At 41.9% G+C, this 14165-nt stretch overlaps 1 protein-coding gene across 1 annotated transcript; it reads left to right on the forward strand.

Annotated features, from left to right (window-relative positions):
• Window positions 1-1702: 1702 nt before the first annotated feature.
• atp6v0a2b (ATPase H+ transporting V0 subunit a2b) lies at window positions 1703-13919 on the forward strand. The gene is made up of 20 exons (XM_086206133.1): window positions 1703-2259; window positions 2731-2809; window positions 3200-3297; window positions 3396-3533; window positions 3689-3786; window positions 4586-4712; window positions 5778-5860; window positions 5965-6058; window positions 6913-7125; window positions 7476-7626; window positions 7782-7921; window positions 8016-8173; window positions 8304-8394; window positions 9139-9257; window positions 9341-9551; window positions 11295-11414; window positions 11509-11628; window positions 11720-11837; window positions 12184-12355; window positions 12440-13919. Exons 1-20 carry the CDS (start codon window positions 2143-2145, stop codon window positions 12540-12542), a joined length of 2550 nt encoding a protein of 849 aa, XP_086062259.1. The 5' UTR covers window positions 1703-2142; the 3' UTR covers window positions 12543-13919.
• Window positions 13920-14165: the final 246 nt, after the last annotated feature.

A 14165-nucleotide genomic window follows, 5' to 3' on the forward strand; every position in this document is an offset into this window, starting at 1 on the left:
AATATTTTTAGACTCATCCCTCAACATCTGGTCCAATATTGAGTTTCAGTGTTCTATAGAAAATGCCAAAGTTTATGTGGTTGCTGCTGCTAAGAATCCTGGAAATCTTTACAATTTAACCGTATACAAAAACTCAATTCATTCAGTTAAAATCTTTCACATCCGATCCCTCCCCCTCTCCTCTGGTGTTCCCCAGGGCTCTGTCCTTGGCCCTATCCTTTTCATCATATACCTCCTCCCACTTGGACTGATATTCCGTAAGCATAACATCTACTTTCACTGTTACGCGGATGACACCCAGCTCTACATTTCCTCCAAACCCTCCTCCACCCTCCCACCCTCCTCCCTCTGTGCCTGTTTACAGGAAATCAAATCCTGGTTCACCTCAAACTTAACAGTGATAGAACAGAAGTAGTCCTCATTTCCTCCAAATCCACACTCAACAAGCATCCCAGTTTCACCCTCACCATTGACAACACCTCCGTTTCCCCTTCCCCTCAGGTTAAGAGTCTGGGTGTCGTCCTCAACTCCACCTTATCATTCCATACCCACATCAACAACACCATCCGGTCTGCCTACTTCCACCTCCGGAATATCAACCGTCTCCGCCCATCTCTCACTCCCAACAGCGCTGCAATCCTGGTCCACTCTCTAGTCACCTCCCGTCTGGATTATTGTAACTCACTTCTTTTTGGTCTCTCACACAAACTCCTCCATAAGCTTCAATTGGTCCAGAACGCAGCTGCCCGAATCATCACCAGAACCCCTGTCATCAGTCACATCACCCCCGTTCTACATCAACTCCACTGGCTTCCCATTAAACACCGCGTTGACTACAAGATCCTCCTCCATACATTCAAAACCATCCATAACCTCGCCCCTTCATACCTGTCAGACCTTCTCCACACCAACATTCCCACCCGGTCTCTCAGGTCTTCCTCCTCCATCAGCCTCAATGTCCCCTCCTTCCGTCTGACCTCCATGGGGGCTAGAGCCTTCAGTTGCTCTGCCCCTCGCCTCTGGAACTCCCTCCCTCCTGACATCAGAAACACTGACTCCGTTGATACCTTCAAAAAACATCTCAAAACTCACCTTTTTAGACAGGCGTATGGCTGAATGCCCTCTTCTGTGCTCTGCTAGAGACTTGTGTTGTTGTTCTTTTAAATTGTGCATGTTTTATTGTTTTTAAAACTGTTGTACGGCGACCTTGAGTGCCTTGAAAGGCGCCTTATAAATAAAATGTATTATTATTATTATTATTATTATTATTATTATTATTATTATTATTATTATTATTTACAGGAAAGCTGATATTTGCCACCTTGTTCCAAAAAACACAACCAACATCAACATGCTTACAACGATGACGGTGCGATGATGCAAAGCAGGTTCCATGTTGTGTTTCCCTCCAAACACGTCTAAACTCAGGCTGAGGAAGGTACACCAGCCAAACCTTCAGAGAATCGATCTAGTTTCATATAAATAAGATTAATCAAATAAAACATTAAAAAACATCATTAATAGATCGGGAAAATAGATCAGTAAAAATAAGCCGCGTGATTAACGACAATGGGAAAAAAGTGATGATTCAAATTAATTATTTTTCTGATATGGTCAGAGCTGATGTCATGCAAGCGCCCCGCTGATGTGAAGGGTGAGTACTGCGCAGACTCCAGGCGGCGATGCTGATTGGCCAGAGCAACGTGCGCCGCCGGGGAGGAGGATGATCCATTCAACAGTGTGAAGTGACGTGGATAATGTCAAACGACGGTCTACAAAAACTTGTTAAACTATGAGTGAAAGTTGGGTCCAAATGGTTGCGCATGCGTCGCTAGCGGCCTCAATATCGGACGCTTTAAATCTTCTGGTTTGACTTTGACGAAACAAGTTCTTCCACACAGGAAGTAAGACGGAATTCGCCGATTAGCCTTTTAGCTAACCTATCAGGAGCCAGGTCTGTAGTAGCGATTGCTAGCTGAGGTCGTGGTTATGTGAGTCAAAAATTTCTTCACCACAGGAGACAAAACATGAGAAGGACCGAGAGGGGCTTGGCTGGCTGTTGTTGACGTGGAATTGACAGAAACCGCTTCTCGTTAGCTTGCCAAGTTAGCCAGTCGTCAAAGAGGGTAAATATATGTGAAAATGGGCTCTCTGCTGCGAGGAGAAGAGATGTGTTTGGCCCAACTCTTTCTCCAGTCCGGGTCGGCATACGACTGCATCGGAGAACTCGGAGAACTTGGGCTGGTTGAGTTCCGAGACGTGAGTCCACAAACACACCAGTTTTGTTTGTTTGTTTGTTTTCGCTTTTAAAAGATAACGTAACTGCTGAATTTGCTAAATGAGAAAGCCAACGCACTTGTCCAACAACTTGCACTTACTTCTCCTGAGTGTACGACTAGAAGTGGTGGCTGGTTTTTAAACTTAACGAAGAAAGTTACCAATATATCATCTGTTCTAGTTTATAGTGGTTCATCACTCATCATCATCCATAAAATATTTGCCTATAAATATATGTTTTTACGCACTGAAGGATAAAATAAACAACTTTACTGTTTGGTAGGGAAGCCATCTCTCAGGCTTGTACAGACTTCAATGTTATAAGAGATTCAGAGTAAAGTGTATGAGAACATTTGATGAATAAAGCCCGCTGTGTTCAGATTTCCTCACTGTTTCATTGACAAGTGGAAGAAGAAGAACTGCCCAGCTCATCATTTGATGTCTCTCTTTCAGCTCAATCCCACTGTTAACGCATTTCAGCGAAAGTATGTTAACGAGATCAAAAAATGTGAAGAGATGGAGAGGATACTAGGTGAGGATTTTATTATAATTCACAGATTTGCTTAAAAATCCAGCTTTGGGAAGATAATGCAGTGGTTTTAGTGCGGATGACGGAGCTGTGATGGCACTGACAGCAGTGCAACTTTAAACCACAGATGGCGGTGCCAGTGATTAGAGACAGTGACCCTACAGTCATGAGAAGGACTACCTGTTAGATTTAGCTGAATTACATGTTGTTCTCAGTTATCAAACACTGTTTTATTAGATTAAGAGAGGAGAATAACTCACTGTGAGACTCTGCCTTAATTTAGTGTTAGTCAAAGACTGGTAATTGCATTTGAAACCTTGTTTTAAACCTTACGAAAGCATATTAAAGCATTTTCTTTAACATCTTAATAAAGATTCTTCTGGAATTTAACAGGATATCTTTTGAGAGAAATCAAGCGAGCGGATATTTCACTACCAGAGGGAGACGTGAACCCAGTGGCTCCTTTGCCCAAACATGTCCTGACTATCATGGTTGGTGGCTTGATGATAAAGTATCTCTTATCATTTGCCAACTTTGTATGTGGGTGGCAGGTTTCCTCATCACCAACTCATCATGTTCTTGTTCACAGGAGCAGCTCCAGAGGCTGGAAGTGGAGTTAGGTGAAGTCACGAGGAATAAAGAGAAGTTGCAAAAGAATCTACGAGAGCTGACAGAGTACACACACATGCTGCGCATCACTCGCAACTTTGTTCAGAGGACTACTGAGGTTGGCACTCACACATACATTTTCAACCCCCCCCCCCCCCCCACAGACACACACACACACATACATACATACAGACATACACACATAATATAGCAAGAAGAATCTGCTGTGTGATAGTTCTTCTTTTCCTCACCTGTGCATCGTTGTACATACAGAGAGAGCCGCTGCAGGTGCAATATGAGGAGTTTCCCTTCCTCGAAAAAGACACAATGATGGACTACAACAGCATGCAAAGGCTTGGAGCAAAATTGGGGTAAAAAAATGTATTTCTGCCTCTTTTTGTCAGTGATTGGACCTAGAATCTGTTTTATGTGAGAGTTGAGAGTCAATATGGTTTGTCGCGGCTTTTGCAACTGTCATGCAATGTAGTTTTTATCGTGTCCCATTTTTCCCTCATTCTTCTTCTCACGGAAAGCACATGCAAACACCCACACTTACATTTACATATTCAGTAACTGCTCCTCTGGCTCTTTGCAGCATGTTTGTAACATAATAACATTAAAAGATGGAACAATAAAAAACAAACTAAGTGTTGAAGCGATGATTAAGAGATTGTCGGAATGCAGTTGAATGTCAATTTTTCATTTTTGATCGTGAGATTATGCAAATTTACCGTTACATTGGCTAGATTACTTGTATGCACACAGACACAACACAGGACAGTTGAGCATGCTAACACAGGCAAACACTCATCCCCTCTGGCATTGCCGTCTTGCCAGTGAATTCCCATTAATGAGTATTTTCAGATAATTTGTTTGTCTGTGATTTTTTTTATTTTAGCGGGCATCAGAGTTAAGTTTCAGGAAGATGTTTGATTCATTCATGAAAATATTGAAAACAAAAAAAACGTTATTACACATGAAGGTTTTATTTATTTTATACTGTTGCTGTATGTACTGTGGTTTTAAATATGACCATTTTATTATTTCATAAAGTTTATTGGGATTTTACAATAGTGTGATATAATTTGCTGGTTGGATAAAATCCAATGTGTTTGATGGTCTTTGTTAGCCTGAACGGTGGACTGTAAGTGGATATTCTCTCTCTTGCAGTTTCATTTCTGGGCTCATACAGAGAGTAAAGATTGAGGCCTTTGAACGGATGCTCTGGAGAGTATGTAAGGGCTACACGATCCTCAGCTACGCCGAGGTCAACGAGTATCTCGAAGATTCTGACACTGTAAGTTTCTCTAGAATAACATGTTCTCCAACAGCTTTTGTTCTCTGTCCCTGGTTTTCCCCGTGATATTACAAATCAACAGGGATGGAAATCCCGCCAGTCATGTAACACGGTTAATCTCACATCTCAAATGGAATTCTTCTCTAAATGCGGTTGATTGTATGTAATTGCATTAAATAAATAATATTAAATTATATGGTACAACTGTGTTGCTTAACTGTAAAAACTGTGATAGCACAGTTTTAGCCTCAACTGAGAAGCTGTTGGCTGTTTGACACATTTGTCATGACAGTACAACTTTTTGTCTGACAGATGATGTTTGTTTACGGTCATATCCAGAAATTTCAACTCATATCTGGACGATTTAATACAAATACTCTGCAAAATATTCCACATTTTAATTTCACCATTTTTTAATATTTGTTATTGCAGCTGATTAGCAGCTCCAGAAAAAATAAAGCACATTTCCAAGTTATTATATGGTATAAATCATGACTCCTTAGTGTTTGTGTCTTGTCTGTACAACGAAGAGCATTTAGTGCCAGATCAGAGTGTATCTGAACCGTGTCATTGTGAATGTGTGCGGGCTGCAAATGACCGAACAGGAAGAGAAAGTCGGGACGCTGTGAGAAAAAATGAAGTCTGAGTACCACATTGAACATGAACAGCGCTGAAGCTGATTAGACATTGGTTCTGGAGTTTTCAGCTGCAGTGATGTGACGTGCCATGAATCCATTTCACTGTGTCCGCTGCTGGGTCAGATGCAGACATGCTGACGGCCACTGATCAGTTGGGGAATGTCCTAACATGCTTCCACTCATCTGAGAGTCAGGAGGAGAATTTACAAACAATCAACCTGTTGCTGAATGGCATGAAAAGAGGACATGCTTTTCAAAACCAGTTGGAGGAAAAGAGCTTTTCAGTCCAATTCTGGTGGTTTTTACAACAAATAGTCATGTATATTTAGGTCTGTTACCGGAGAGTATTTTTTTGTACCTGCACTATTAAAATTTTATAAACTCTGTTAGCTGTCATTTTACAACATTTGATCTTTTCTATTTGCAGGGCGAGCCAACCAAAAGCGTAGTGTTCCTTATCTCTTACTGGGGCGACCAAATTGGCCAGAAAGTGAAGAAGATTTGCGACTGGTGGCTATTTTACTTTATCCTCTGCTTGTTTTGTTTGTTTTTTTTTAATATATGATTACAAAAACAAGTCAAACAGTGACGATGTCCTTTTCCCCCCTCTATAGCTACCATTGTCACTTGTATCCATATCCCAGCAGCAATGAGGAGAGGAACGATGTCGTTGAAGGACTAAGAACCCGCATTCAGGACCTGCACACAGTATGTCTGTTCATGCTCTCGTTTAATTGGTGACAGAAACTGGTTTGGTCCGTACGTCAGTCACTAAAGGTTTACTTGTAATTGCTGCTTGTATCCCCGCCTTGTTAAAATCGAATCTATCGAGTGTGACAAGTGTTGAAGATGCTTCCGATACAAGCTTGTCAGAGATCTAGCGTTGTATCAGTCGTATATCTGGTGATGATTTCTCCTCTCACCAGCTCTGTCAGGGCAGAGACAAAAGGACCTAATCACAAACTAAGCAGCCGTTAGATTTTTAACTGAAGTCCTGTGTGAGCAAGCGCTGGCAGTTCCAGGGTCAGTTGATTTTTTTTGTCTGGAGCATGGCCTTGGTAATCATTTGGTAGTTGTGACTGAAACATAGTTGCTGCCGCCCCACCCCCACTCCCCAGCACATGAGCACATGATCAACATGTGGCTAAAAGTTGAAGGCCCCCCCCCCCTTCTTTTCCTTCCATGCATACTCTCTTTCATCCTCTTGCCTTTCATGTCTTTGTAGCTTGTGTGGCTGACTCTTGTTCAACCTGCTAGCGTTATGCGTTCCATACAGTCATATCGATAAAAAAAAATGAAATAAAATGGTTGAGAGTAAAGAATGAAAAGAATACAAGAAATCTGAAATATAGCTGCCATACCATTGACGGATCATGATGGCATTTATCATGATATATTGCATTACAGTGTCAAAGAAAGGAAAAAAAATCGTGATTTATTGCACAGTCATGAAAATATGAATTAGACGCAGCTCTAAGATATATAATCGTATAAATGATTTGCTACTGCTTTTGTATATCTATATTTATTGCACTTATATCCTTTCCTGCTGTCGTGTCCAGGTGCTTAATAGAACGGAGGACTACCTGAGGCAGGTCCTGATCAAGGCTGCGGAGTCGGTCTACACCTGGGTCATCCAGGTCAAGAAGATGAAAGCCATCTACTATGTTCTGAACCAGTGCAGCTTTGACGTGACTAACAAGTGTCTGATTGCTGAGGTTTGGTGTCCTGTCGATGACCTTCCCACGCTGAGGAGAGCCCTGGAGGACGGATCGGTGAGGAAACCGTAACTGCTACAGCCTCCCTTCTGTTGTTCCAACTGAGGCACTTTGTAAACTGGTTTATTCTTCTTTTGAGAAGAAGTAGTGTGAGATATTGTGAGGTGGTTATTCACCCAGTGTATTGGCTGAGGCAGATTTACCATCCACACAACTAATAATTGTAACAACTGGTTTTAAACTGATACATCACATTTCTGAACCACAAGGTGCCTTCACAACTGCTTTCTTTTTCTTGTTTTTACATTTATTTGTATTAGGGCTCACACCCTTCATTTAGAAATCGACATATATTTTAGTGATGGTAGTTTATGGTAACGTGGTGATATTATGATTTGTCACCACAGAGAAGAAGTGGATCAACAGTTCCTTCCTTTGTCAATCGTATCCCAACTACCGACACTCCCCCGACGCTGATACGGGCCAATAAGTTTACCTCTGGCTTCCAGAACATCGTGGATGCTTACGGAGTGGGTAGTTACAGAGAGGTCAACCCGGGTGAGTGGGATCATCTGTCTTGTCTTTGGTGTCTCCGTCGGTGCATACCAGCATCAGATGAGACTAAGAATCTAATATAAGAACCCTGTTAGCTGTTGGTAAAGGAAATCAATGCTGATGCTAACTTCTGTGTTGGCGTACTTTTTCAATTTTAGCTCCTTTCACGATCATCACGTTCCCTTTCCTGTTTGCCGTGATGTTTGGGGACCTGGGTCATGGACTCATAATGGCCGTGTTTGCTTTCTGGATGGTTCTTTATGAAAATAACCGCAAACTTAAAAACACCAGAAATGAGGTAAGACCTCCTTTTCTAATTTGTATTAATTTACTTGTGTATCCTAACATACTTAGCAGCTTAGTGTAAACTGTGATTTGATGTGCATTTACAGATCTGGAACACATTTTTTGAGGGTCGTTACATCATCCTCATGATGGGCTTGTTCTCCATTTACACTGGCCTGATATACAATGACTGTTTTTCGAAGTCCATTAACCTTTTTGGCTCTGGATGGAGCGTGAAAGCCATGTTCAGCGCTAAGGTGTGGAAGTGAGTATTTCAACAAGGATTTCATTGCTCAAAGGCAGAAGCAGAGCCAGAAAAAAGCCAAGAAGATACAAAGATAAGATGTGTTTTCATGCGTTTAACACGTAGCGGTGCTTTTATCTGTATCTAACAGGGAAGGTGACATCCGTGGGAATAAACTTCTCACTCTGGATCCAAACATTACAGGAGTTTTCAGAGGGCCGTACCCTCTGGGAATCGACCCAGTAAGTAGAGCGATTGAAAACTCAAACTTCAAAAGACAACGTTAGCTTCCCAAACCTCGTCTTTCCCCTGACTTGACCCAAGTCATGTGGATCCACAAGCCAAATGTAACACAGACGTATGGAGTGGTTGTTCACAATGACCTATGTGCCCATTGTAACGATCTTTTTATTTCATATTTAGTTGTTCTGTATCTTTCATAGAAATTGAATTATAATGATGATATTTTAGCAAACAATGCTCAAACTTGCAGGCAGGGTTTCACTATAACCTGATATGTGAAGGCCCCTCTGTAATTGTGGGGCGGGCTGTGTTTGGGTGGCAAGCCGGCAGTTTGAGACCTCCTGACATGTTGGGGTGAAGTTACACATAAACACATAACCAAAGGCCTCAGACAATGAAACGCTAATTCACTCCCTAGGAGACTGCTTCAACTCTGACTCACCTGAGATCAGTGAGACATGCTGCTAATGTGTAACTTTACTCAAAACAACTCCTGGTGCAGCTTCCATGAACAATAGCGAGGGCTGCTGATTCTATTATAACCATGCTGAAATAATTAATCTTCAACTGAACTGTCAGGTAAAGTAAGTCTCCATTCTTAGGAACGAAATCTGCTCACGGGATTTAAGCTATGTCTTACTTTGTGGAACTGATGAAGAAGAAGTATATAGAGGCTCCCTTTATTTAAAATAGCCGCTTGTATATGAGATTAAAGTACATGATGTCATCTTTCCATTTTATAGATTTGGAACTTGGCATCCAACAGGCTTACGTTTTTAAACTCCTATAAGATGAAGATGTCTGTAATCCTGGGCATCATACACATGAGCTTCGGCGTCATCCTCAGCACTTTCAATCACATGTAAGTGCTGATGTTGGTTCTTATCTTGGACAGGGATTCATATCAGATGTCATAGGACTTAATGGCCTCACTGTCATCAACAGACATTTCAGGGAGAAGCACAAGCTCTACCTGGTGTTCCTCCCGGAGCTCCTCTTCCTTCTCTGCCTGTTTGGCTACCTGGTCTTCATGATACTTTACAAGTGGTTGGCCTTCTCCGCGAAAGACTCCGCACAGGCTCCCAGCATCCTCATTCATTTCATCAACATGTTCCTCATGCAAGGAGACGCTGTACAGCCTCTCTACGCAGGACAGGTGAGATGATGATCGCCCTTGTAAAGCTGACACTGTATGAATATGTATATAAGTGCAGAATTATTCAGCATTTACATTATACTCTCGTGCAGGGGTCCCCAAACTTTTTTCTGCGAGGGCCACATAACTTTCCCCTTCTCTGATGGGGGGCCGGGGCCAGTTTGTAACAGAAAAAGTGTGACGATCGCAGGGGTGCCTAAACGTGAAAATGTATTGTTTTCCAGAAAGCCACACAACTAAATAACCCTCTCTGGGTTCTTCACAGAAAAAAAGTCAGGAAATCTATGATGACACTACCAAATCACCCTCTCTGGGTCCGGGTCTAAGATTTTTTTCTGGGGGTTCCCAGATTAGGGCACAGACTGCAGAAGGGTGGAATAGAATGTCACGCTCTAAGCGTGTATGAAATAGTGACTAACGGACTGTGTTCACACCAAAAGGCAATGTGAATTTTGCGTCGCTTTATTCGCGAATATAAACATATTGATCCAGCGATCAAGTTCGCACGAATAAAGTGACGTGCAAATTCGCGTTGCGTTTGGTGTGAACATTCGGGCTGCAACTAACGACTATTTTAATAGTCGACTAGTCACCGACTATTGAAACGATTAGTCGACTAATCGGATAATTATGAATTTTTTCTTAAATTTGGCATGAAGTTGATTTAATTATGTGGCAAATGATAATAAACAAGAAAGATGGGTACAATGAACAATACATCTTTTTTTGAACATTCATTCATTTAAAATACGTTTGTCAGGCACAGTCTTGCATAACGCTAGAGCTCTCTTTTATAGCGAGAATACGCTTCTAAAATGCACAATGTGTGTCATAAAAACCGTACTGGCTTGAATGTTACTTGAGTCTCACCGAGGCGAGTCAGACTCCGTTTCATTCAACTGCCCGATGTGCTTTCTCTTTCAATGTTCACCAATGTTCTTGTCATGCAGCACCGAGCTCCTGCCATGACACGCAAGGTCTGCTTTGCAAGTAGTCTTTTTATTCGCCGTATCCAGGCTGAAATGCCACCAAACTTTAGAAGTTTTGGTACGCGTACCGGATGTTGACGCCGCGTTCCTGAATGTTACCGCTCAGTGACAGAGACGCTATTGCGCAAGAGCGACTCTCGGCAGAGGTTTTAATCAAGTGAGATGCCTCACCCTGTTGGAAAAACGGGTCTGCCGACAATAGTCATTCGAATTCATTGTCGACTATTTCTATTACCGATTTTTGTCGACTAATCGTTGCAGCCCTAGTGAACACACCTTAATAGTTAATAATGAAAATAGTTCAAAGCAAGTTATCAATTTTATTATCAAATACAAACACACATATGGAAAAAAAATCAAAATGCGTCTCTGGTATTGTTCAGGGGGCCGGGCCAAATGTGGAGGCGGGCCGTAGTTTGGGGACCACTGCTTTTGCGTAACCAATGGGTATTGCTGGAGAATAATGACATCAAACTTTTGGCCTTTCAAAAATCTTCATTGACCGATAAAGCCACCCATCTTCCCAATAGCAATGAGTCCTCCATCCCTCAAGGTTTTTTCTGAACAGCTTTCTCTGAGGGAGCAGCCACAGCCTCCTGAATGCTTTCCACCGTGTGATTACATCCAATAAGCGTTTGTAGAGTGTGCGTTGCTGTGATAAGGTCTGACCACCCAGTGGTGCGCACAGTTTGCTACAAGTGTCACTGAAGCAAATCTTAACAATGTTGTACAATATTGTTTTTGCACTCCACAGTCTGGCCTGCAGGTATTTCTTGTAGTCATCGCTGTGCTCTCGGTGCCTGTCTTACTCCTGGGGAAACCCCTCTACCTTCACTGGCTTCACAACGGAGGCCATCGCTTTGGGGTATACAGGGTAAGACGCCACATCTGCCCGTCAGCGTTTACGTTGTGTCTCCAAATATTTGCTGTTTAAATATACACATACGTCCTTCTGCACGTGACACCAGGGATATGAGCGCGTACGCCGCAGCAGTGACGAGGAGCTCTACCTGATGAGGGCTCATGACATGGAGGAGGGCAGCAGTCACAGCGAGCTATTGTCCAGCAGGGAGCACCAGACGGAGGAGGTCAGCACTGCAACTACAAATGTTTATCTTCATCATAGCAGCTAATGGCCACCAAACGTGATAACGGGTTTTATCTTTTCTCTTGTAACAGTTCAACTTTGCAGATGAGCTCCTGCATCAGGCCATCCACACGATAGAGTACTGCCTCGGGTGCATCTCTAATACGGCCTCTTACCTGCGGCTCTGGGCTCTCAGCCTGGCACATGCCCGTGAGTACGATGGCGACGGCTCCCACTGCACCATCACTGAAGCATTAAACAAGAGCTAATCCCAAAACAATCCCTCTCAGAGCTATCGCGCCTCGTGGATTCTCGACAGCAGAGTTCCAGTGGAGAGGAAAATACTTAGTGGCTAGAAGCTGCTTGTCCCTCCTTCAAACCTGTGTCAGAGCTATGAATGACTTTGAGGCGCCTGAGTAATCCAAGAAAATAAAATTCAGACATTTCAGACTACAGTGTGTGTGTCAAATGGATAAATGTTCACTGTCTGACCTGATGAGTCATACTTGAGATTATTTTAACCAACACGTGTAAAAGGATGCTTCTTTCTGCACAGAGCTCTCAGAGGTGCTGTGGGCCATGGTGATGCGAGTTGGACTACGAGTGGACTCGACTGTGGGGGTTTTATTCCTGGTGCCGGTTTTTGGCCTGTTTGCGGTTCTTACTTTGTCCATCCTCCTGGTCATGGAGGGTCTGTCTGCATTCCTTCATGCCCTTCGACTGCATTGGTAAGGCAACAACACAAATCGCTGCAGCGCATGTTTCATCACATCAGGGTTTCATAATCATGTCAGCTGTTGTGTCCTCCTCAGGGTTGAGTTTCAAAATAAATTCTACAGTGGAACCGGGGTCAAGTTTTGCCCCTTCTCCTTCTCTCTCCTGCCCTCCAGCTTCGAACATGACGGCCTACTGTGAAACAAACCTCCAAGTGTGCTTTATCATTCCAGTGATGTCACGAGATGGTTTTCATTTTTCATCTCACCTTTTTAAAAATGTTTCAAAAATGATTGTCACCTTCACAAACAGAATGTGCTTCTTTTTTTCTTTCTTTTTTTTTTCTCCTTGGTTCAAGTATGAGGTTATTTGTATTTTGGACCAAGCTCAGTATAAGCTTCAGTAATTTTGTACGTTTGAAGTGAGAGGATCAAATTTAAAATGCAACTCATTGACTTAAAGCATTTAATATTTTCAATGAAGTTTCAGTGGTTGTTGATATCTTGTGTGAGGGGGAGCCACATCTGCCAAATTAAGAAAGTATTAATGAAATGTATGGCCCAAGTTTGGTGACATAGTTATACTAATTTATTTTGTATCCAGGTTTTACGGTGTAAATAATTCTTTTGGCATCATTTTTTTTTGTATTTTCAATCGGATTTTTACTTTTGTCAGATTTGGTTTCCTCCCACCTGATAGGAGCCACTTTCAGTAGCAGAATTCAAGTTTTTGTTGCACTGATGCCTTACAACCAAACAACAACATACTGTATCATTCTACATTTTCCCATTGTATTCTTACTTCATGTTACCAAAAAAACACTGCCAAGAATCGTGTTAGTTTTGAAAAGTGCTCGGGCAGGAGTGTGACGAGATGTAAATAGTTTTACAGAATTATTTTTTTAATTTATTCAATTTTAAAAACGTTGGATCAGAATTAAAGGTAAATGTTGTCGGGATCTGGCTTTTCCTACTTTAATGCATTCACAGTGTTGCCTATGAATCTGCCACCTACTGTACATCCCACATGCCAGGCATGGACAACTGAGATTCTGATAGACAGCCAATCAGGATGCTGCATTCTCGTAAACAAGGTTGTCGGCCTCTGTTAGATTAAATTACATCTTCGTGTCTGGCGTTAGAAGTATTTGCTACTTTTGTGGATTTGTTATTGTTGATTTCCCCTGAAACTGCTTTTGGAATTAATTTTCAAAATCTGATCAACATTACTCATTCATTGCTGAAGTTTTTGCACTTTTTTCAATTGCAACATTCAGTAGTTCCTTTTATGACAGTGAATGGCCTCCTCAGTCCGGTTCCAGCCGTGGAACCACATGATGTCATTAATGATGAAATAAGCAAGTCACTGTTCACTCTAATGTTCATTTGTTTAACCTAATTGTATAATGGTTTGGGTCAAGGGGTATTGTAATTAAATGTAAATAAAATGTGGGTCTAATTTTGATATAAATATTTTTCTCTCCTTGATAAACACTCCAGCCTCTGAGGAAGTCTTCAGTTTAGACTTATTTTTGTGTAGGACAGTTTATTTGGGATGTTCTTTATGTCTGGAGACAACAGATGGTGGTTACAATCTTTAGACAGAATAAATCAGTGTCTAAATCAAATGTCATGAAAGTAGAAGAGTTTGAATTCTCGCCAAAAAGTGACAGAAATATCTTTAGTGTTTGTGCTGCTCTCTGATGAGTAAATTGCAGCAAAAATGTAGTTCTTGTCCCAGTGTGCTGATTTGAAGCACACTGAACAATATTGCTCTCTAGTGGCCAGTTCACGCAATTGCATTTCCCTGAAATAAATAAATATA

This window comes from Aulostomus chinensis, chromosome 6, assembly GCF_037954235.1.
Source record: "Aulostomus chinensis isolate RoL2024-O1b breed Wild chromosome 6, RoL_Achi_v1.0, whole genome shotgun sequence".
In the NCBI taxonomy this organism is placed as follows: domain Eukaryota; kingdom Metazoa; phylum Chordata; class Actinopteri; order Syngnathiformes; family Aulostomidae; genus Aulostomus; species Aulostomus chinensis.